This window comes from Oryzias latipes, chromosome 3, assembly GCF_053564925.1.
Source record: "Oryzias latipes strain Hd-rR chromosome 3, Olatipes_Hd-rR_3.1".
Classification (NCBI taxonomy): Eukaryota; Metazoa; Chordata; class Actinopteri; order Beloniformes; family Adrianichthyidae; genus Oryzias; species Oryzias latipes.
The window spans coordinates 1,493,988-1,518,420 of NC_136239.1; the positions used below are offsets into that span (position 1 = coordinate 1,493,988).

The 24,433-nt window shown below is 48.4% G+C and overlaps 2 protein-coding genes across 3 annotated transcripts in view; both read right to left on the minus strand.

The window, feature by feature from the left end:
* wdhd1 (WD repeat and HMG-box DNA binding protein 1) overlaps positions 1-16,432 on the minus strand; it is a 38,261-nt gene extending 21,829 nt beyond the window's left edge. Inside the window, exons 1-15 of the mRNA XM_011492502.4 lie at positions 16,307-16,432; positions 15,997-16,090; positions 15,666-15,777; positions 15,439-15,590; positions 14,512-14,623; positions 12,455-12,505; positions 11,306-11,401; positions 11,138-11,230; positions 10,692-10,798; positions 7,350-7,485; positions 5,812-6,016; positions 3,576-3,763; positions 3,082-3,266; positions 2,774-3,015; positions 35-172 (exon numbers count right to left, since the gene is read on the minus strand). Coding sequence (XP_011490804.2) covers positions 35-172; positions 2,774-3,015; positions 3,082-3,266; positions 3,576-3,763; positions 5,812-6,016; positions 7,350-7,485; positions 10,692-10,798; positions 11,138-11,230; positions 11,306-11,401; positions 12,455-12,505; positions 14,512-14,623; positions 15,439-15,590; positions 15,666-15,777; positions 15,997-16,073 — 1,894 coding nt within the window. The 5' untranslated portion in view covers positions 16,074-16,090; positions 16,307-16,432. The remainder of the gene's footprint in view (positions 1-34; positions 173-2,773; positions 3,016-3,081; positions 3,267-3,575; positions 3,764-5,811; positions 6,017-7,349; positions 7,486-10,691; positions 10,799-11,137; positions 11,231-11,305; positions 11,402-12,454; positions 12,506-14,511; positions 14,624-15,438; positions 15,591-15,665; positions 15,778-15,996; positions 16,091-16,306) is intronic.
* Positions 16,433-21,688: 5,256 nt separating this feature from the next.
* Positions 21,689-24,073, minus strand: socs4 (suppressor of cytokine signaling 4). Of its 2 annotated transcripts, XM_078944083.1 has the most exons (2): positions 23,934-24,073; positions 21,689-23,016 (listed from the first exon to the last, which is right to left on the minus strand). In XM_078944083.1, the coding sequence occupies exon 2, from the start codon at positions 22,994-22,996 to the stop codon at positions 21,836-21,838; it is 1,161 nt and encodes a 386-aa protein (XP_078800209.1). In that variant the 5' UTR covers positions 22,997-23,016; positions 23,934-24,073; the 3' UTR covers positions 21,689-21,835. The 2 variants fall into 2 exon arrangements, with proteins under 2 accessions (XP_078800209.1, NP_001116403.1); NM_001122931.1 differs by lacking the exon at positions 23,934-24,073 and having other exon boundaries at positions 21,836-22,996.
* Between the last annotated feature and the right edge of the window lie 360 nt (positions 24,074-24,433).

Here is a 24,433-nt window from a genome sequence, read left to right on the forward strand (position 1 = left end):
TTGAAACCGTGCGGTGGGAGTTCTGGGTTCTGACCCTCGCCAGTGAATCCAAGCCAGGACAGGTAGGACTTGTGTGACAGAGGGAGGGGCTCGCCGCTGAGGACCCGTCTTCTCCTGCGACTGAGCTGCAGCAGCTGAACGCCCAGAGCCTGATCTCCGTCAAAGCCTGTGGCTGTAAACACAACACGGTGAGAGGTGGAGGTTCACGCAGAAGAAGACCCCCCCCCTCAGAGATTTGAGGATTCATCATCAGTGTCCTCTGGAACTAAATGTGGTTTTTGAACTCATAGATGCTCAGTTTATGCAAGTGCTGTGCTGCTGCTTTCTGGGAAAAGACGTTTCCTGCAGCGACGTCTTGGTCCAATACCGTCTTGGGAGCTGCACGGCGGGCGCCACCAGAGTTCCCACAGCATCACAGCAGTGTGTCATGTGGAATTGTTGGAAAATCACCAACCACCATTTGCCAAAATGGCCTCATCTGTAGCCCCTCCCACGTGTAAGGAGCTCGCCGCATCACAGCCTAAGGAAGACGCCGACGTCTCCTTTGATAGATGACGAAGAGCACTAGTGGCGTGACAGAAATGTATAGGTATCTGCTGTCAATCAAAGTACTGTTCACATCCGTCACCGTGTTTCTGAAGGACTACTGGCGTCAGTCGGTTTGTGTTTATTCACATGATTAGGATTTTAGTGTTTTTTTTCAACATTTCTGGGATTTGGATAAAGTTTTGTGCATGTTGTCATGGAAACACGGCTATTGACTTTCTACATGCAAGACCCCATAAGGACTAAGGATACACATTTATTGCAAATAGTTGTAATGGATTTAAAATCAACCTCAGATAAGTGAGGTTTACATCAGTATTCACAGCCTTTGCCATGAATGAAGCTCAGCCAGACTTTCCGTTTCCACTCATCCTCCTTCAGACGTTCCAGCAGCTTAAGTCCACCTGTGGTCAATTCCCTGCTGCCAAAGGGGCATCAGCCAAGAGTTGAATAAGGCGGGAAAACGTCTAACTTCATTTAAACCTCACCGTTTGTCCTTATGGAGCGTTGTGTCAAGAATGTTGAGGACGTGAATACATTTTTAAACATAGGGCCACTGTGGTGTGGAGGTAGAGTGGTCGACCTATGATGGGAAGGTTGCAAGTTCCCACGTTGCCCGCCCATGTGTCAAAGTGTCTTTGGGCAAAACACTGAGCCCCACCTTGCTCCTGGTGGTTGTAGATTGTTCGGTAGCCGAGCCGCCATCGGCGTGTGAATGGCACCGTGACGCTTTGGGCCTTCTGAGAGGGACGTCTATGCCGTTTACCACAAACGTGAAAGAAGTGAGGTGCTAAGACTACTTCCTGTCCCGATCACAGATGCATCTTCAGAAGTGAAATGCAAACTCTGGATCAAATACCACAGAGTTGAGCTCCTCCTACCCAACATCATTCAACGATCTTAGTAACCGTTTGTGGAACGGACAGGCGGATGTGGAATAAATACCCATCATTGTTCCTCTAAAGACTTTTCTGCTTGAGAGTATAAAAACATGTTTAAATGAAGTAGTTAAAACCAGTTTATCTGGAGCAAACGTTTATCCTTTAACTGTGGCTGGAAGTGGGACTATTGACAGACATGGATGAGACTGATCCAGCTGTGGGAGGGGTTGAGTCACTGACCGCAGAGTTGGGGGACCAGAGTTAAACCAACTATATGTACATCACATCAGAATCGCTAGAATCTTTCACACAGCTGTGTGGCCGTTTTCATACGACGGAGTGTCAGGGCCAGCAGAAATAAAGAATCGTAGATTAAAGTGGAGGTGAGCTTTCAGAGCAGCAAGTGAACGCCACACAGCAGCAGAGCAGACCCACTAAACTCAATGGAACAGGTGAGCTGAATGTTTTTGATAACGTTCCAAATGTTTGGAAGCTCATTTGTTTGATTTATTAATGTTTTATTCATTGATGGGGGGCTTCCAGGATCTCTGCAGCCGTTGATGAAGACGTGGGTGTCCCTGCAGATGTCCACTTCAGTCCTTTCTTCCTCCAAAGACCAGATCTCTACGTCTGTGTGACGCTTCCGTCTGAGGAGGAGGAGCACTTTCTGGCATTTTCAGCGTTCTAATGCTAATAGAACAGAATATTTTTATGTTTATGTTGAAATGGGACGTTTCCTCTGGAGGAGGGGGCGTATGGAACTGTGAACACATTGGTGTTCTGATGACAGGTTGATGACGTCATGAGACAAATGGACTTCTGGGTTTGTGAATGAAAAGGAGAATAAAGTATTGGTCCTCTACACCCAAACGTGTCTCTGAGCCCCTTATTTTACTGATGAAACTCCGTTTTACCGACACTGAACCCCAGAAAGACGACTACACTGACAATAATCTGATTTAGAGTCACCAGAAGGTTCAGAATCTCTTTGTTTTTGAAACCTATCTGGAAATAAAGCTTCACAAAAGGCTCCACATCTCTCATCTTCAAGCACGGCTCCAATGAACAGACAACGTTGCTGTTTTTCACTCGTTAATCTTTGACTTTTTTTTCTCGTTAATTACGCGATTTTATGTCATAAATTCACGTGTTTTTCTCTCGTAAATTTCCAACTTAAAAGTCTTATTTCAAAAAGAAATTTGTAACGTGGCCCTAAAACTGTGTGGTAGTTTTCATGCATGGACTAAGGCAGAATGGGCTGGAAGGTCAGTTCCTGCTCTGATCACGCGTGTGCTTTCATTAGACGAGAAGGCGTGTCCCGCTGTGTGTCTGCGGCTGCACCAAACCTCGATGGTAGACGACGAGCAGCTGCTCGCCGTGTCCGGCCATGCAGACCACCGGCCCCGGGAGGCTGAAGACTTCCCTCTGGACGCCTCCGATGGAAAACAGCCGGACCATCAGCGCGCTGGTGGCGACCGCCGCCCAGCCCTGACCCAGACACAGCGCCTTCACGTCCTCCCCGTTGGGCATGTCCACCATCCACTCCTTGTTGGTGTCCCAGGATGAGAAGTGGAGGCACTGCAGCTTACTGCAAGAGGAGGGGAGCTGCTTCACAACCTGCAGCCGGAAGGAAAAACAGCAGCTGGACGCTCACCTGGCCAGCTCCTCTGTGCTGGGACAGGCCAGCAGCACGGCCTCCTGGGAAATGTCCGCCATGGTGTGACCCAGAGAGTTGGTGAGGTGCATGGCGTGATGAACCGCCGAGTCGTGAAACTCCACGTCGATGGCGTTGTCCTGCTCGTCGTTGTAGCCACGCACGATTCCCACCGAGTTCCACATCTGAAGCAGAGCGTGGCTGTTATTTGGCGGAGGGGGCGGGGCCTTCTAAGACCGCTTTAGAGTGAATGCTGAGAGTCCACGGTTTGCCATGACACACAGATCTAGTGGTGTGAACGGCGTCAAGAGTCCAGATAGGAACGCTTCAGCGACCTGCAGCGCCTCATTCATGGTCTCTTTGGCCCGTTTTTTTCTTTTTCTTTTCCTCTCATCACCGTTTCCACGACATTCCAGTTGGACATTTCTGTGGACTTTACAATCCTTTCTACAATTCCTGCGTGTGATGGAGGAAAGCTGTGGGCTGCATCCTACCATGAAGCGGTGAGTGAGGTGAGCCGGCGTGGAGCCCGGCTGGAAGGCTTTCTGCGGCGGGGAAGGCAGCGGCCCCTCGTAGGCCGGGCGTGAGGGCAGCAGCGGCGGCGGGGCGACGGGACCCAACGCCCTGCCTGCATCCTCCTCGTCTCCAGGTTTGTCTTCACCAAATCTCAGAGAGGCTGTGTCTAAACGGTGGAGACAGACGCAGAACAAATGTGAGACCACGGGAGGGAAGAACAGCCCTGACGGTTCAAGAACCAATGAAGCGTTATTTCAACCCTAATAAAAACCAAAATGAAACAGAAACACACATCTATGCACAGTGAATTAGACATGAATTCATTGGTAAATACTGTACATACATCCACAAAGACTTCAGTAAATCATAATCAGACACATTAAGTCTCATTCATACAGAATATGAGACTATTATTAGTTTGTCAAAAGGACTTTAGCTGCGTGAAGCAGACAGAGGAAGTAAACTTATATCATTCCATCGCCATCTTGCCTTCATTAACTTTTTCTTTTCTTTACATGAATTATCATGTGACATCAGCAGCGTCACCACCTCCTCCACAGCCTCCACGCCAAAGTTTTACATTTGACCCCGTCTGGTTCTTCAGCTTTTGCCGGTTTCTCCCGTTAAATCTACAGGTTCTGTTCCTGAGCCAAATCTGAGTCATGATGTAGGAGACGGGATGAACTCACCAACCAGGCCAGTTAGTCCGGTTACCCACAGACTCTCACTAGACGGAAAACTTCAAAGGGATTTTCAAAGCTGGTTTTTATTTTTACAACTCATAAAACTAAACTTGTTTCAATTCATCTCAAATACAAAAAAATGATGAAACGATTATTATCAAAAACCTTTTGACAAGGAAGAAAAACCAGGAGGAGCTCAGTGGTTGGTCCACAGCAAAGGGGGAGCAGCACCTCCTGCTAAGACCACAGCCACATATCCCATCATGCCCCACCCTGCGCAGTGACCCAAGTTCTCCAGCAAACCCGTCAGCAAGGCAGCATTTCTGATCGGTGGGCAGCAGTTTGTCAGTTTGAGCGGCGGCGTGGAGGAAAACTACAATTGTGTGGTGACCGGGCGATCTTTGGACATCGGCCAATAGCCGCCTGGGCCCATTTGGAGATCATGAGGCGGCCGTCCAGAAACAGGAGGGCAGCAGCGCAATAACTGACTGTTGACTGCAGGAACACTTTCCCCTAAGTTTCATTCTGAGCGTGTGACCAAAAAGTGTACAAGCTGATTTGAAATGTGTTATATTTTCATGTTTGTATGTTTGTGTGTGCGTGTGTGAGAGTGTAAGAGTGTGTGTGTGTTTGTTGACAGAGAGAAAAATACGAAGACAGAACATTGAACCGTCTGCACTAAAAGAGAAAAAGCAAAATGCGCAGAAGAAGAATCTCAGGAATGACCAGTGGTGCATCGTGGTCCGCTTTTTACCCCCCCCCCCGGCTACAGGGCAGCCGCTGGCATCCCACATGGACGTCTGCCATCTACACATCGTCCAATCAGAGCTGCTGCTGGCCGGCGATCCAACTTCATAATGCCGTTCTCCCCACCCGACTGACGGCCGGTGTCTACGTTCACGACCGCCGCGACGGGGTCAGCTGACCGTAGCCTAACATATGCGGGCGGCTATGTATGGACCCCCAACCAATGCAGGGCTGGGAAGGAAAAGGTTCTTGGAGGAAGATTTACGATGCGTTTGCCCCGCCCATCTTCCAGAGGTTCAGAGGTTTGATAACGACAGATCCGTCCCACGGGGCGGCGCCTCAAACTGGCGTCAAACCAGTGACGGCAGAGAATGACTTCTTTATGACTAGCAGAGGAACATGCAGCTATATTTTATGTCAAGTCTCTCTTTTGGAAGAAAAGAGACTTTTTGAAACAGTTTTAATGACTTTTCTTTGAGAAGACTTAGCATGCGGTTTAGGAGAAAAAGGATAAAAGGGTGAAAACAGTTTCCTTCCAGCTTTAACCTGAGGACGTCAATATTAGCCTCGGCTTGGGGGGTGCTATGAGCTAGTGGGAGAGAGGGTCAAACAAAGGGTTGATGGGAAACTTTTAATAAAAACTACATAATCAACGATAAAAGACCACTAGGGACGAAAGAATAAAAGGATTAGTGCTCAGACCTTTTCAGAGCTAAGCAGTACAGAAACCGCCTCAGTCTTTGGTCGAACAGAAAAACCACAGAGCACCAGAACCAGAACTCACCAAGCGAGTTCTCGTCATCCAGGATCGCCCCTCTGTTCTTCACCCGGCCCGTGGAGGGGATCACCAAGTCGTCATCATCTTCATCCCTGGTGGCTGGTTTCCTAGCTGGTGAGTGGCTGTCGCTCAGACCTTCATCCATCAGTTGGTCATCATCATCGTCGTCAAACAGGTCATTAAAGTCTTTGGCCGGTTTCTTTGTTGGTGCCTGCAAAGAGGACCTTCATCACCAGGAGTGCCCTGCAGACCCAGATTTACACTGCTCCGCCCGCGGGGCACCTCCGCCCGCGGGGCACCTCCGCCCGCGGGGCACCTCCGCCCGCAGGGCTACCCCCCCCATGTGCTCTCCTTCCTCATAGTCCTTTTAAATGCATGTTTTTGTCATAAACAATGGGTTGAATACTATATAACCTTCAACCATTGTTTTTCTGTTTCTCTCTCTTTATTCTAGTATCTTCCTCCATTTTTTGCCGCTCAACTCCTCCAATGTTTCACCTATTTCAACTATTTAACTATTAAAATGTTCACCTCTTTCAGCTTTTTCCAGCTTTGACTTTTGCTCCTTCAGATCCTTGAACTTTTCCAGATATTCCAGGATGTTTGCCTCCATTGAGATACATGGGGAATCCTTGGTGCAGAGGCTCGCTGGTTCGATACCCGGCTCCGGCATTTTTCACAAACACATATTTTTTGTTTTTGTGCTGTTTTCACTTTATTTATGGTCACCTTTGAGCATTTCTTTCTTTAATCTATGTCTGTTTCCAATCATTACCTTTTAACTTTCATTTTTCTTCAGTAATACAGAATTCAACCCTGCATTTTGTTTTGGAAATGTAGCTCCTTCCAGTTATTTTAAGATGTTGTTTAAATTATGTTTAAAATATGTTTTTCTCCTGTAAAATGTTAACTTTTTGTCATAATCTGTTGTGTAACATGCGTTACTGTGTGAGCACGTCATTCTAAATAAAATGTTATTTTGAAAGTACAACAGAAGTTTTTATTTTGAAACTGGGACCTGTTTCCTGTTTCTCTGGGTTATTGCTGCGCCAATGGCCTGGAAACAGAGTTCCTGCGTAAAACTTGCTGTGCAGAGCGACGGACGCCAGACGCAGACATGAGGTAAATGTTACGGTTGATTAATGGATGTTTAGTGCGTCAACGCAGACGGAACAACGGCGATAACCCTTAAAGAAATGTCTCACAACCTCTGGACAGGTTGCCATGGTTACTGCGCAGACGTTTTGAGGATGGAGAATCTGAGTTTCGATGTTGAGCTCAGTAAGATTTTTTTGTCTGATTGAAGCTTCTTTAATGGTGTGATTACTGACACCAAGGTCACATTTGGGCCGGTCTGACCCCAGAACCCTCCAACTGAGGTTTTGTTTCTGACGATGGAGCTTCAGTTGAAAAAGATTTCATGGATCATTTGTTGTTTGGGATGGTGTTTCTGCCTGAGCGTCTGGCCTCCGCCTGTTGCTCATCGGAGGGAACAAGAAGCCATAATACTCCAGCACATGGAGGTTCAGCGCTGATGGCGGTACCTGGTCAATGGCGCTGATGGAGGTGGTCAAGCCGTCCAGGAGGCCCAGGCAGCCCTCTGTGTCGGTGTACGCCACCTGCCTGCCAGAAGGATGCCAGGCCAAGCTGCAGACGCTGAAGCCTTTCTCGTGCTTCTGCCTGCAGGACAGAAGAAAGCGGTTCAGACATCTTTGCCCCTCCGGTTGTTCCCACTGCACAAAAACTGTTTCCTCAGAAGAAACGCGGAATAATGACATGTGCAACAGGATTCTGGTTTTCCGTTGATCCCTAATCTGGTTTAGAAGTGCTTTTCCTTAATCCCTGCCTTCAGTTCCATCCTTGGCTCATTCCACAAATATCTGGGAATCCAGACATGGCTACGTGACTGCAGGTCACCGCAGCAGACGGACGCCTGGGCGGGGCGCTCGCATGCCCTGCAGCTCAGTGACCAGGACAAGAAGCAGCTCCTTCCTGTCAAAGCAGCCTCACGTTCACTTTCTAAACCCTGATAACTGGATCTGAAACCTGAAGAACCAAGAACAAGGAAAGACTGCAGCAGTTCTGCTCTACAACAGCAGAACAAAAACTTCATCAACTCAAAGTAGACGGCGGCTCTTCTGGGTGGTGAAGTTCAGACAAAGACTGAAGTGATCAAGCTACAGGACCTCCAGGGCTGAAGGAGACCCCTGAAGGGAATCTGGGGTATTTAACCCTTGTTCTATCCTAGGCACTTTAACATTGGGAGTTGGGTCATCTAGACCCACTAGACAGAGCTCTGAACCTTTTTTCTTCAATGATTTGTGATCTTCACTGGTGTCCATGGATTACATGAAATCTTTCCACCTTTATCCACCTTTGTCATGGTAGGGAGAACACGTCAATGGAAGGGGGGGGTCATCTAAGATAGCATGAGGGTTAAGAGTTTTACTGGAATATCTTGGCGATGCATCTGAGCGGCCCTCAAACTCCTCTTTAAACTCAAATCATCTTCTGATCGGTTTCCAAATCGTTCCCGGTGGTCTTGCCGATGATGAAACTTGTGTCGTACATAGTTTCTGCAGAGCGACAGGAGTTCATTGGAAACTTAACTCCGAGTTGTGGGCGGGACCAATGGCATGGAGCAACCACACCCCCACTTCTCGTTCCCGAGAGCTCTCTGTTACACTCTCTCCCACTAGCTTACAGCCCCTCCACCCCCAACCTAACATCAGCCGTTCAACAAGAACGGGGATCAGTATGGCAGTTATCCATCCGTACGATTAGATCCAGATTAAGGCGAGGAAATCAAAGACGAGCACGGATCTAGTGGTCCCAAAGTGGATGGATCAGAGCAGGAAGTCTGTGGTCCGTCCAAACAACAGCATTTCTGCTCCTGATGGAAGTGAGGCGTTTCCTCGTTGAAGTTTGCTTCCTCTTCCGTCTTAGATGGACATTTAGATGAAGAGTTTCTCCGTCATCACATACTCTAGTTGCTGAAGTAAACTCAGGTTTAATGACCCGACTGCAGTCCGGGCAGAGAACGCCAGTTGTGGGTGACGCCATCGTCACGATCTGCAGCACTGATGATGATGATGATGAAGATATCTGCTATAAATTATTCTTCTCACCCGTCGCCGTGTTTCTGAGTGATTTGAGTTGGTTTGTGTTTATTCACAGGATTATGAGAAAATTGCGTTTCTCCACATTTTTAGAATTTTGATGAAGTTTTATGCATTTGTGTGATAGAAACAGTGGCGGTTTTTAATATGGGCGGGATGGGCAGTCGCCCAGGGTGGCATCCTCCAGGGGGCGCATTTCCAATGACATACCCGCAGTACTACATCCGTAGAGGAGACACTTTAAGCTACGATTCCTACACGCCTGACACTGTACATCGCACAGAGGTCTTCATCCACTCCTCCACCCAAAAAAAGGAGAAAACAAAACAGGATGACATAACAGAGGGAAAGAACGTAAAACAGCCACATGAAACGACACATGGGCAAAAGAAAAACCAGTGCTCAACCCAATTTCGACCAGAGCAGGCAAAGAGGATTATTTCCCACAATCCCCAGCTCAGCCAGCTCTGACACAGCAGACCCAATGTGCACTCCACCCCTCCATCGGAAAGTTTCATTTTGAATGTTACACGGCACCCTCTGCTGCACGACACTTGTGCCCACACCTCTTTGGGGTAGATGGAACACAAGTCAAACATTTCGGGGGGGAGCATGTAGTCTTTTTCAGTCTAACAATCAACTGTAGGCTGCAGCTGCGCCTCCTGTCTGAGAGACGGAGCCGCTGTGAAGGAAAAGCGGAGGGGTAGTGGGCGCTCGATGGCGCAACACCTGGATCATGGCTGCTGTTGGATCACTCAGCTCATGTTAATAATGTCATTATTTACCAACTATTGTAGACATTTCTATGACGCCTGTTTTCTGTCATATTTGACATAAAGACAGCAGGAAAACAGCTGCACTTTATGACATCGTAAATAAACTATACATCATTTTTATGAATGGAAGGAGGTTCATGAAGGATTTCTGTTTAGAGACACACACAGGACCGGAGACACACACACACAGGACCACAGACACACACACACACAGGACCACAGACACACACACACACAGGACCAGAGACACACACACAGGACCAGAGACACACACACAGGACCAAAGACACACACAGGACCAGAGACACACACACAGGACCAGAGACACACACACAGGATCAGAGACACACACACAGGATCAGAGACACACACACAGGACCAGAGACACACACACACACACAGGACCAGAGACACAAACAGGACCAAAGACACACACACAGGACCAAAGACACACACAGGACCAGAGACACACACACAAGACCAGAGACACACACACAGGACCAGAGACACACACACAGGACCAGAGACACACACACAGGACCAGAGACACACACACAGGACCAGAGACACACACACAGGACCACAGACACACACAGGACCAGAGACACACACACAGGACCAGAGACACACACACAGGATCAGAGACACACACACAGGACCAGAGACACACACACACACAGGACCAGAGACACAAACAGGACCAAAGACACACACACAGGACCAAAGACACACACAGGACCAGAGACACACACACAAGACCAGAGACACACACACAGGACCAGAGACACACACACAGGACCAGAGACACACACACACAGGACCAGAGACACACACACAGGACCACCCACACACACCCACACACACATACACACACACAGGACAAACTCGCCCAGGAAGTGAGTTAGTGTAGAACCGCCACAGGATGGACTGACAGCTGAGATGACCTTCAGCTTCACTGGTTTCCTGAAGGTCATCCACCACTTGTTCTTACCTTTCCACGCAAAGCTTGCTGTTCACATCCCACACCATCAGCGACCCCCCCACGGCCCCCGCTGCCAGGAACCGGCCACAGGGAGACCAGGACACCACGTTGATGGGCTGCAGGACAGAGAGCAGCCGTGAGGAGCCTGGAGCTTCAGCTTCAGGGGGGGTTAACAAAACCATGGTAAGAGGTTTTTTTTAACTCAATTGTTCTTTGTCTTCAAAAAAGAAGGGCCCTCTGTATAAATCAGACTCAAACTTACTAATCAGTAATAGTTTTCATGTTTGACCTTGAATCCCTTTAACCACCAATTAAAACCCTGGAAATCAGAGGCCGACTTCAGTGACGTGTGCAAACATCTTTTTAGTAAATATTGATCCTTCCTATCCTTCCTGAGCCACACAAACATCACAGTTACGGATCGTCACATTTCAATCATCCGTGGCGTTTCTCACCTGAGTAAGGAGGTCATCGGAGAGCGTGGCGGCGTGCTCCCAGGAGCCTCGCTCGTACAGGTGCACCTTGGTTTCTACGGGAACGGCTAGGAACTGAAGCACACAGAACAGCAGCGGTTGTCTTTGCAGCTCAAGCTCTCCTCCGTTCAGACTAAAGGAGACACCGACCTTCCCCGATGAGGGCTGGAAGGCTAACCGGCACAGGGACGTGGCGTTGCTGACGTCGTTCGTCTTCTTCAGCAGGGGCCAGCTGATCACCCGAGTCTGCGGGAGACAGAAAACGGTACCAGAGCCTCGTTTTTTTTCCTACACAACAGTTGGCTCCTCCTCCTTGTCATGGGCAAACCCCGCCTTCAACCAACAGTAGCGAGGATAGACCCCGGCATACCGCGGGTTCAGAGGACGGATGAAAACGCCGATCCCAAACCTTTGATCTCCTCAACAAGCCTCCACTCATTTTTCATGGGTTCAAAGTGGTACAGAGACGTTTTCCCATCATGCATCGCTTTTGTTTTACAAACGGTTTGAACTTCTGACGCGGGTTTCAGCGAGTCTCCTCCCATTTGTACACCTACACATACCCATGGGGGGGTTGGCCCGTACGGGCGCTGTGGGTGGCCTGACCTGTCATAGAGAGGGGCGGCTGCATCGTACGGGGAGAGCAGGTGAGTCTGCAGTTCCCGTGAGGCTCGTACGACCACCTTAAGGGACGCCATGCAAACGGAGCGTACCATTTGTTGTGTGTGTGGTGAGTGTCTCTGACTCGTTTCTCTCTAACAGTCAGGCAGCAGGTCTTACTCAGTCTGTCTCCCAACATGTCTCCTACAGAACATTGTGTGCGTTCACTCTTCACGGGTAGATAGAGCGGTCTACGACCTTGATATGTCAAGCGGGTCACCTGTGTGCAGGTTTGACCCGTTTCACCTGCAGACAGCCCCCCATCCAGCAGGAGGGTCTTCTGAAGAACACGAACCGTCTGAGGAGCAACAGGAACTCTGTAGAGGAGGAACATTCAGGTCACAGAGACCACAGCAGAGACCGATCTGAACAGTCCAGACCGAGGAGACTCTGATGAAGAACCGCTGACTCACACAAGACAGCATACACACCACAAAGATACACAACCATCAACAAGATCTGACTGAAAGTGCCACAACTAACAGAAATAAACCGGCGTTCCTCTGGTTTCAAACAGCAAAATCCCAGAGGAACCCAAACGGAGAGGACCTTCCTCTGCTCCAGACAGAACCGGGCTGCAGGACATTTGGACTCTGACTGTTGACTGGAACCAGGAGGAGGAGGAGCTACCAAACGTACCTGCTCCTCGATGTCCCACACCACCACGGAGCCATCGCAGCTGGCAGAGGCCTGCAACAGGAAAACAGGAGAGCCTCATTCACCTCCTCAGAGTCAGACTGAAGGAGCAGCTGGAAACACGCAGACACTGAAAAAGACGTGGGGCCTCATTTATAAAACTTTGCGTAGGATTTGCGTCAGAAGTGGCGTACGGATGAAACACAGGACGTGCGTACGCACAGAAATATTCGGATTTATTAAACCGTGCGCACGCACATCCTACGCATCTTTCCCTTTATAAATCACAACCGATTCTAAATGCAGCGCAGCTTTTGCGGCTTCATGACACGCCCATAGTTGCCCATAAATAGTCCGTGAAACGCCCACAAATGAATATTCATTGATTGCTAAATCATGGCAAACACAGAGAGGAAATCAAAAAAACGTAACTTCACTCAATGTGAAGTAGAAGTTATCGTTGGCGAGGTGGAAAAGAGGAGAAAAGTGTTGTTTGGGGCACAGTGTGGGCATTACTAATGCCAAAAAGGCACGTGAGTGGCAAACGGTGGCAGACGCCGTGAATGCTGTAGCCTCACAACCTCGGACCGTGGCCGAAATAAAGAAATGAAAGAAATGATCGGACATCAAAGTCGAGGCAAAAAAAACGTCTAGCGCTGCATCGCCAGAGTGTGTCCGCCACGGGTGGGGGAAAGGGGACACCGGAGCTGACCCCTCTTGATGAGAGACTGGCGACTATTATTTGGGGAATCCCTTTTAAGTGGAGTGGTGACTGAGGTGGAGGGGCACACCGACGTGGCAGATGCACCGGGTGACACGGGTAAAAGAAATAATTAAAATGACTGCAGTCAAGTCACATGTATGCAGGCTACACAATTACAGATTATTAATATAGAACAATTTTATTTTAGTTGCTGGGTGTTCCAGCGGGGCCAGTGGTTACGATGCTGCAGCTGAGCAGCCGTCTGGCCCCAGCGTCTCCACGGCACGCGGCTCTCAACCCTCCAGCAGTGGACGCGTCCTCACCGATGCAGTCCTTGAAATGCAGAGGGAAGTCAGTAGTTCAATCAGAGAGGTGGCCAAGGAGTTGGGCGAAATCAAGATCGCCCTGACTGAAATAAACTGCACGATGAGGGAATTCTTAAATAATATTTTCCACACCTCTTTTTCTTTATAAGCGACGCATCACTTCCAAACGCTGGCGCACAGCAGCAGCAAATGGCTCAAATGCGTGGGGATGGGGTTCAGGGTCGGGGCCAACACAGCAATCAGCGCCAGGGGGTAGAGGCACGTTTTTAAGCTGTGCCACATTGTGTAGCACAGCACATGCCGGCACGATTTGGCACACACTGTCACTTTCACGTGTTTCTTCCATCTGCCGACGGTGTCGCCGTTTCTCATTTCACCCGTTTTTGTGCGTACGCCTGGGTCAGAGCTTGCGTGGAGGACCGCACATTTTCCCGTCAAGTTTGCTTTTTATAAATCTCAACTATTGCGTAGAGAGTGGCGTACGCCTTCTTTTGTGCGTACGCAACGTTTATAAATGAGGCCCATGGTCATGGTTCCTCTGTCCAGCTTCTATGGAGCCTCTACTTGTTTCGGTTTTTGGTTGACAGATTTCATGACTGTAAAATAAAACCGTTTTCAATCGTTTTATGAAACGGAGAGAAGTTTGGAGGAATAACTTTGGTGTCGATGCGACCAACCATCCACGAGATGAATGCTGGCAAACAGAACACAGGCAAATGGGCGGGGCTTATAAGGTGGATTGTCTCTGTTAATCCTGAAAAAATGTAATCAATAAAAAGTATTCAGTGAAACTGGCAGGACTGGACCGCATCGTTTGGATCTCTACCCCCAAATACTTTTTAACAAATGTGTCCTGATGCTCTGAAAAGCTCAAAGTGTCTTTAGCGTGATATGGACCCTTTCAGTGGTGACTCTGAGCTCTGAGTGCTTTTTAATTAAACAGAGTGAGAAAATACAATAAGTTCAAGTGATAAACATTGAGGGTTTGGGCCGACCCCCCACCAAGAAAGAAAAACTTTACATTTACTCACCAAGAACTCATCTTTGGGGTCAAAGGTGACACTGAGGACCGGAGCTTCGTGTCCTCGTAGCGTTTTCTGCTGGCTGCTGTCTGCCACCTCCACCACCTTCACCATGAAGTCACTGGGGGAGCAGAGGGGAGCGATGTGAGGATCCAGAGCCCCCCAGCAGGAGGAAGAGGAGGACCAGAGGACAGGAGGAGGAGGAGGACCAGAGGACAGGAGGAGGAGGAAGAAGAGGAGGAGGACCAGAAGACAGGAGGAGGAGGAAGAAGAGGAGGAGGACCAGAAGACAGGAGGAGGAGGAAGAAGAGGAGGAGGACCAGAAGACAGGAGGAGGAGGAAGAAGAGGAGGAGGACCAGAAGACAGGAGGAGGAGGAAGAAGAGGAGGAGGACCAGAAGACAGGAGGAGGAGGAAGAAGAGGAGGAGGACCAGAAGACAGGAGGAGGAGGAAGAAGAGGAGGAGGACCAGAAGACAGGAGGAGGAGGAAGAAGAGGAGGAGGACCAGAAGACAGGAGGAGGAGGAGGACCAGAAGACAGGAGGAGGAGGAAGAAGAGGAGGAGGACCAGAAGACAGGAGGAGGAGGAAGAAGAGGAGGAGGACCAGAAGACAGGAGGAAGAGGAGGACCAGAAGACAGGAGGAGGAGGAAGAAGAGGAGGAGGACCAGAAGACAGGAGGAGGAGGAAGAAGAGGAGGAGGACCAGAAGACAGGAGGAGGAGGAAGAAGAGGAGGAGGACCAGAAGACAGGAGGAGGAGGAAGAAGAGGAGGAGGACCAGAAGACAGGAGGAGGACCAGAGGACAGGTAGAGGAGGTCCTGATTGTGATGACAGCAGAGCTGAAGGTTTGATTCTCCACCAGAATGACTGACTGGAGCGTTTCTCCCCGGATTCGTCTGTCAGGTCTTCACGTGTTGCGGTTGTGAGCATCGGTACCTGGAGCCTGCGGCGACTCTGGAGCCACAGCTGTTGAAGGTGACGTGGGTGGCGTTGGTGGTGAACCTGGTCAGGATGCCGTCTGGATCTCCATCAGGGAAGGTGTGGATCTGCACCGTGTTGTTGGAAGTGGCCGTCACCAGCTTTCCTTTCTGCGGAGAACAGAGTCTTTAGCTGAACTTAGACACGCTTCAAGGGACGCACGCCGCAGGGAGGCGGAGCCACACCTTCAGAGCCAGGGAGTACGCCTTTTCCCCAACGGTGATGAACTTTGGATCATCGTCATCCAGACTTTCCCAGATCCGGACGTCTCCATCGTTTCCACAGGTCACTAAAAACCTGCAGGAGGGTTTCTTCCGGTCAGACTTGGACTTGAGTCAAACACAAAACTCAACACAGACCCTGGATGGCGGCATTACCGCCACAGGAACAGAGGAGGAAATGCAGCAACGAGGAAGAGGAGCGCGGGATCCAAGAGGAAGGAGGACGTGCTCAGCAGGAGCCGGGCAGGCGGCGATGAGACTTTGTCCTCCTCCAACTCCGCATCTCCACACTCACCTCCCGGCGTCATCGAAGCAGACCTCGGTATGTCCCTCCGAGTGCCCGTAGCGCATCGGCTTCCTCTCACACGGCATTCTGGCGAACCGTCAGCCTGAACACAGTTTTAAGCCCACAATGGTTAAGAAAACGTTCGCCCTCACCACGTGACCCTGCTGTTGCTTTTAGCGGATGCTACCAAAAATGAGGCTAGCTAAGCGGTACCAACAAACGAAGCCATGCTAGGCTAAAGCGTCCGACTGACGGTCCCGTTTAAGCGGAATGTGTCAGATCCACGTCTGGTCACGAAAAACACCACGGAATCACTTACAGCTCTCTGTGTCCCACTGACGCGGCTTCTGAAACTCCCGCGCTGGCTGAATACAAGGAAGCTTACGTCTCAACTCCCGCCAGCTACGTCATGACGTAGACGAGAAGCCCCTCCTTTGTCCCGCAGGTCCTCCTCTATTCACAGCTTCACAAACCTGACCGATTAAAAAACAATTTACCCATTAAAAAATGTTTTCAAAAACCTGACCGATTAAAAAAATCTGACTGACTTAAATTAAAAACATTTAAAAACTGACTGATAAAAGAAAAACTCTTTATTGTGATGCAGCAAGTGAAATGGGCGGGGCCGCCATCTCCCAGGGGGGTATTCCAGAAAGCAGGTTATGCTATTATATTATATATTATATATATTATTATTATATATATTATTATTATATTATATTACACTAGCTCCCACGGTAAGTTTGAGACTAAGGAAGTGGATAACCTCAGCTTTCAGTTCCAAAAACAGAGGTATGTTTCAGGGTATGCTTAGTTTCCATGGCAACTCATGCTCTGAACATAACCTGGTCTGGAGCAGGTTTAGTTGAAGGTTAGTTTGTTTTCAGAGAGGTGAAGCAGCATGGTGTGTCCATTTGAAGATGATTTAGTGGATGAAGAAGCTCAGATAATACTTTTTCCACCGTGAGAGGGTGATAAGACCACATATGGATGTTGGAAAATTAAACTTTATACTTTGATACAAGTTAATTATTTGCTCCAGTTAAGATAAATCATTTTTTACTTAAGTCTGCTTAAAAATAACACGTAGTTATCAGACAGTTATTTTACTTTCATTATAATTAATACAATTAAGTAGATGTAACTTTGGTGCTGCTGTTAGATCGGCACCACAAGGGATTGTGGGATACCATTCCCTTTGCCTGTCTGGACGGATTTGTGTTTAAGTGTGGGTTTTTGTCTAAATATGTTTAGTTGTAGCTGTTTTACTGTGTTTTTCTGGTCATGTTTAATTCTTTCTGCACCATGAGTGAGAGGGAGGGAGAGGATGATGATGGTATTTAGCATCACTAGTGCATCAGCATGGATTAAGAACTGAAGTCAAGGCCAGTCATGTTAAAAATTAATCTGTGCTTCATGTTGCAATTTAACATTGAATTATTAATTTTGATGATATAAAATGAGAATATCTGCAGGCTCAAATTTAGACATATGAGAATTCAAGAAGTACAATAAATTAAGATGGAAAAGCATATAATTCAATTGATGAAATACTACCTTTAGTTAGATAAATATGTAAATCTGAGTTGTAAAAAAAGTTATTGAGTTGGAAAGATACATAGATCAATTAGATGAATAAATTTAACTCAATTACTTGTTACCAATTGAATCCATTCATTTACGTTTTATAATTTATATATATGTACATCACAATGAAAATAGAAATAAGATCATAAACTCATGCGTTTACTTTGTCTGTTCTTCTACTACAAGCAGAAACTCTTTCTTTTGCTGATGATGCAGCCGTGTTACTTTTTTGATGGACGTATAATCTTCATACGCCGTCATTAAAATCTCAGACTCCGTCTCACTGAAGTATTGCGCTTTCTTTTTTTACTCCACGCGTTTCCATGGTGACTCCGGAAATTGGCGATCCATTGAGAATGTCTTTATGTACCTGCTGTGCACGTGCATTAACCCAGGGTTACCAAGTGGAGTGTAATTACTCCAACTCATATCCGGTCTTTTGGAACCGACATACCCAGAGTAAGCAAGTTCAGGCGGATTTCAGCCAGAGTTCAGGCTTAAAGTCAGGCTAGTTTAAACATGCTTCCTGGAATACCACCCTGCTCCATTCCATTAGGATACAGACAAATAGATCCATGAACATCTTTGTTTTTCCTGCTGCTCTGCAGAAACTATGTCCCAGAAAATGACACAGTTTTTTTTATTTAGATAAAAATGGCAAAATCATGATTAAAAGACCAGTGAAAATAGATGTAAAATATGTTTTTTGCACTTGTTGACTGCATTCGCTCCTCTAGTCAGAATCTGTCTAAATATTTATGGTTTGTATGTTTTACACTTACATTTTTTTGTTTGTGTGTTAAATCGTTTACAGGATTTTATTAGAATAAAATACATTTAATGTTTTCCAAACTGTTCTTGTAATCTCACTTTTGTCTCATCTCATTCCTTTAGGCAGAATCAATGTCTTTAACAAGGTAGGGAATTCTTCTCCCTGAAGCCAGCCTCTAGTGGTCATTCGAGGAACTGCAACACTTGGATGGGTCCCTTTTCAGGGTTGAAACAGCGTTTTCCCGCCCAAACTCCCGCATCTGCCAGGAGGCACAAAAATGCCGGTTTACATCGAACCTTTGCTACACATCAGCAAACTCTGTCAGGTCTCTGATGTCCTGAAGTGATAAATATTCCACTAGCTTGATAAAAAGGTGAATCACAGGAAAACGTCCGAGTTCTTTGATCCATTTCCAGACCCACAGAACCTGTTCAGGCTCCTCAAACAGCCGAGTCTGTCCCAGATCCAGACCTGCAGCGATCTTTCCATGATATCATCTGTGATTATTGTACTGTCAGAAAACATGCCAGACAATCCATGTTTTACTGAAGTTCACCACTGATGAGTGATCGTGGCAAATCCTCACACATTCCAGGTCCGTCTCCTCAGGGATTCATGCCTTTCCACCACAATTATCCAGATATGTTGCTTCAGCCGTTGAGTGAGCGTTTGTGTCCTCCAGAAATCTGTCGCATGACTGGATGTCTGCAAACTGTTGGATTGATCTCAGTTCAAATGTGAATTGATAAACTAGGTAAAGACCCAAACATCATAGAATAATCTAGAAACTGTTGTGAAGTTGGGCCACTCCATCTGTGGCCTGCTGGTGTCACACGCCCCCTGGTGGTGGCTACCCGACATGACCTTCATTCTGTGATGTTTTCAAACCAGCTTCAAAGAGGAAGTGAAAATGTGGAGGGGTGCACCCAGCTTTACCTGCAGGTAGCTGGGGCGGGTCCCCTCTACCCCACCACCCCGCCCAGGTCAAAGTGGGTGTAGATTGGGACTAGACTGGGCCATCAACCTCAAACAAGAGGTCAAATGTCAGAGCTGAGTCCAAAGCTGCTGGCTCTGGAAGCGGGAACTCTGCCTCCGTAAAGGTTACACACACATGAAACCCGAAAGAGGCGGTTCCAGTCTTTCAGAGTAAAGTGATCAGAACTCACGCCAATAGGGTGGGCGTGTCTTGACCACGCTTGGGACATGCTGATGCTATGAAGAGGACAGGAGCTGGGACACAGCAGGGATCAGTCTGCTCTGCGTCTTCATGTTTGCTCTGTAGAGCTGCCATTTTCACACGAGCACCTCCTGGCTGACCCCCCCCCCCCCTCCCCGGTGGGGGGGTCATCTCTGCAGGGAATGCGATAAGTGCAGCAGGAAGTCATTTGTTTGCTGACAGCTGGCTGCTGAAACCCGATCAGTGAAGCTGAAAGCGTCCAGCAGATCTGACTGATGGCCCCTCCCTCACAGCGGAAGAGTCCACCTGCAGTTGTGCTGGAAAGCCGGAAATGTTTTCCCAATGTAACACGATCAAAAAAAGATGCTCACTTCCCAGATGCTGCAGGATAACATGAATATTTCATACATGCAGCCTGGCAGATCAATCGGCGTGGCTCCTTGGTGTCTGCAGACGCCCTGAGTTCATCTGCTGTTAGCATGCAGAAGACGTCCAGGATCACGTTTACACGTATGTTCTTATTCCAGCCTCTCATTCTGTAAACCTACAACCTGCTGCAGGAGTCCGTCTCCCAGAGAAAAGGCGCCACGACTGCTGCAAAAAAATACACATTAGTTAGAAAAGCATTATAAAGAGAAGTCATTTTCTGACTAAATACTTCAAAGATATACGTAATTATATTTACATTATTAGATTTAACGTCAAATAAATGAAATGGTTCTTATTTTCTAAATCAAGACAGCGCTTTTGAATCTTAATGAATTGTTTTTTTTATTTAGATAAAAATTTAAATTCTATGTTTTGCCCAAAATATTTGAATACATTTTGGTTTAAAAATGCTGGTGTTTGTCAACAACACGTCTGTGGATAAATAGAAATTAAATCAAATATTAAATGAGAACATTTAGTTAAAACCTTCTGAAATTTGAATGGCTCTTTTTTTAAATGACATTTTAAAAGACCTTAAATAATTTGAGTTTAAACAACAAAACTTCTATAAAATATGTTTTATTAGTTTATTGTTTTTTGAGTAACTATAATTCCATTTTTTCTTTTCTTTTTTGTTTTAAACTCAGAGGTTTTCCTGCTGTCAAATCTAACCTCTATGGTTTCATTGCCTGCTCTCCCTGAGGACACAGATGAGACGTTTCCAGCTGGCTGATGCTGAATGACACACATGTTGATGACAAAATCCTCAGCATCCCGTGTTTGTGTCCTCATCTCGCCGTTTCTCTGCCATTTAGAGGTGTCCTTTTCAGAGCGGACGGAAGCGTCGCTTCCACATCATTAGCTCGTCTAACTGCAGCTCCAGCAGAGCAGCTGAGGCCGCGAATCATCACACGGTGTTCAAAGCATGTTTGATGGAATGAGGGCGGGGCCACACCAAACGCTCTCAGGTGAAGGTCAACGTGTGTTCAAGTGCTGGACAGAGCTGTCCATCCATCCATCCGCCCATCCATCAGAACCAGCTGACTCCTTGTTGGATCACAGGGCTGCTGGAGCCTATCCCAGCTTCTGCTGGGTGAAGGCGGGTTCACCCAGGACAGGACCTGCTGCAGGCCCAGAGAAAACCCACACAGCACAGGGAGAACGTTCACAGGGGGCCCCAGCCAGGATTTGAACCAGAACCCCCTTGCTCTGAGGTGAGAGCAGATGGGGCAGTTAGTGCTCTTTTTAGAATGCAAGAGGCTGAATCTGTTTCTGCTGTAGTGCCATCTAGTGGCTTCATGCTAGAGTGCAGCCACATTTTCAAAAACTGAATCATTGAGAGAAGCTGTTAAAAAACCTTCATTGTTCCCTAATCCGTTTAAAATCCATCAGGAAGTGTTGAGTTTTGTCCTCCAAACGTAAAGCTGCAGTTTCTGTGCCTTCCGTTGGCCAGGACTGACTTGAGTGAGGCTGAGATTAAATCAATGAGTTTGATTTAAATCGATCTGCTGAACAGGATAAAAGATCAGTTCTTGAAATCCATTGATAAATTTAACCCTGAAACCTGTTTCATGGTTATCAGACAGAAAAGCAGTTTAAGCGTGGAAAGAATAATTACCTAGTGGATAATTAATTACTAATTAACAGAGTTGAACAGAACCACAAAAGGGCAGGAAGACAGGAAAGTTTCAGATTTTTTATGAACATAACGGAAGATTTGGTCAGACGAAGTCAAAGGTGCACAGCCTTCATTCAGATGTGAATAAAGTGGATGTTTTAAAGTTGAAGAGGACGTTAAAGTGTCTCTGTGGGTTTTAGCGTGGAGTGATCGTCTCCAGAGTATCGTCTGTTTCAGAGGCTCCGCCTCCGGTGGTTCGCCGGTGTCACTGGGCGCAGGCGCCATCGCACCGGATGTGGTACTGCCGCAGATAGTCCCTGAGCTGAGGCGGCAGCGGCAGGCGGTCCACGCCCCGGTAGGTGGTGCAGCTGCAGATCACAGCCCTGCACAGGTGCTGCAGGGGGAAAGGGAACGGCCTCTGCAGCGGCCGGGACAGCAGCGGCTCGAAGAAGAGGCAGGTGGCGGGGTCGCTGTAGTGCCTCAGCAGGCCCGTCACGCTGGGATCCCTGTACATGCACGGGTCACGCACGTCGAAGCTGAAGCGCATCCCGTTCTGCTCGATGCGTGCGTGCAGCGATCGGCTGTATCTGCGGAAGCTGACGGAGAAGAGGAAGTCGTCCTGGGCGGAGTCCCGCAGCAGGAACGTCCCCTCCGGCTGACCCTCCAGCAGCTCCTCTGCTTCGAAGCGGTTCAGCACACCCCAGTAACACGAGCTGTTGTGGATCTGGAGAAGATCCGGGACCAGGATGTAGTCGCCGTGACCGCAGCTGTCTGCACCACAGGGGGGGTCCCAGTCCTTCAGGGGCATGCTACCGGGCCCCGGGGAGCAGATGTCATCCCAGGATAGGGGTGTTTCTGGAGAGGAGGTAGAAGAGGACAGGCTGGGCTTGAGAGGAGCCTCCAGGTCACTGAGCGCCCGCGGGTGCGAGGTCTGGTTTTTGATGAGATGCCAACATCTGGCCAGCTCAGACTTGGGGGAGAACGGACACCTTTCCTGCATCAGCTCGCAGACGTGGATCTTGCGTTTAGACCAGAAGAGCACTGATAAGGGGCGGGAGGAGCCGGGGGGGTGGTGGTAATGGTGGTGGTGGGAGCGCAGGGGCAGACACTGTGCCACAGCGTCCTGGAACTTCTGCCGAAGGGAGCGGCGGGACAAGGCCTTCCGGCAAACGCCGTCCATGTCTCCGGCCGACAGAGCATCTCCCAGGGCGCTGCAGCTACACTTCCTCTCTCGGCGCCGTCTGGGACAGGAGGCGGACCGCACCCCCAGCTCGTCCGTCCCACTGCCCTCCAGCCCGCTCGGACTCGAACTATTGCAGGAGCTCCGGGAACGCTTCTTCCCCCGCCAAATGTAGCTGTCTGCGCTCCAGCTTCGGATGCCAGATTTGGGACGGGCGTCTGGCCCCCGGGGCTTCTTCTCAGACATGGAGGCTTTCCTCTCTCCTTCTGTCGGAAACAAGAAGAGAGGGAACAGGTGAGTCACTACAGGTAACTCTGAGGAGGCCTTCCATCCCCTCCAGACTGTCTTCCATCAGCTCATCCTTTCAAGCCGGACCCCCCCAGAAGCCCTCCTTCAGCACAGATTCCCGTCACTGAAGGGGCCTCAGCGTTGTTGTGGGACTGAGGTGGAACTGTGGCCGATCCACAGCCTAACTGGCAGACGCCACTCGTTTGGGTCCACTCCCAAACTGTCCCAGCACCTTTCGCTGGATGGATCTGGGTCTGTTTTCTGTCACCCGCTCAGCTGGGAACAATCCTGTCCTGCCTTCAAATCCAGATTACAAAACGTTCAGCCAAGTTTGATTTCAGAGCTCAGTACTTGGTGGTATTGTTGTCGTCTGATTTCTCATATTTGATCTGACTTTTTCATCTCTTGATGTTTTAAAATCTTGTGTTTTCTGGTTTCAGAAAAACACAATCGTACTATTTCCAGGCCTGACATGAGGCTTCAGGTGCTGTCAGGACATGGATTAGTTTAAAGGCTGAGCATAGACAGCAATCCATGCTGGCAGACCTCCTCAAGGGAGTTTTGACGCATGCTTTTCTGTCAGTTGTCCAGACATTTGGAAGTGAATGTTTGAAACATTTTAGCAGGAACTAGAAAAAGAAAACTCTTCACAGGAATTCACAAAAGCACCGACAAGCCGCCTGTGCTGAACGGGACGCTTTTCTGAACTGTGCTGACTAAGCAAAAGCAAAAACGAATCCAAAGCTTTTTGGATCAAAATCATTTGGTTCAGAAAGAAAAATGCTGATGTGCTCCAGTCGTCACAACCCATTCGTCTCTTTCAGATGTTATATAGAGAAACCAGCAGGAGTTTTAGCATCCCACCACCGACCCCCCAGTTAGAATCCCATCCTACCTTCAGACGGTGTCAGAAGCTGTGCTCCACATCCATGCCCGTCCCGGGGGTTCAGTGGGCTTGGCTGCAGCCTTCCTTTCCTCTGGCAGACGGCCGGCTGCTCCTCCTCCTATATAATTATGATGCCAAGTCCCTGAGGGGGCAGCAGCTTCCTCTGCGCCAGGGCCGGGTCTGGATGAATGGAGCGGAGGTGGAGTGGGGTCGATTCAGCAGCACGGGAGGGGGAGTGGGATCTCAGGTCAATGGCAGGATGACATCCTGTTTGGTTTCATCTTTTACGTTTGCTGAGAATGAGGAAGAGGAGCAGCAGAAACCTTATCTGGAGGGTTTTCTCCTGATTGGGGGGATTGTTTCTCGCTGTTGTGCTTTTCAGACGCAGCAAAAACTTTGTCCGATTTTGTATTTGATCCGTTTGATATTAGAAGCAATGACTTGTGAGGTTTTACTGGGATGCATTGGCTAAACTAACTGAAGAACCGCATAAAACCTGGTTTTGTTCA

What these genes read in the sequence shown, in the direction of transcription:
- socs4 (XM_078944083.1), bottom strand. Translation starts at nt 22,996, where the DNA reads ATGTCTGAGAAGAAGCCCCGGGGGCCAGACGCCCGTCCCAAATCTGGC.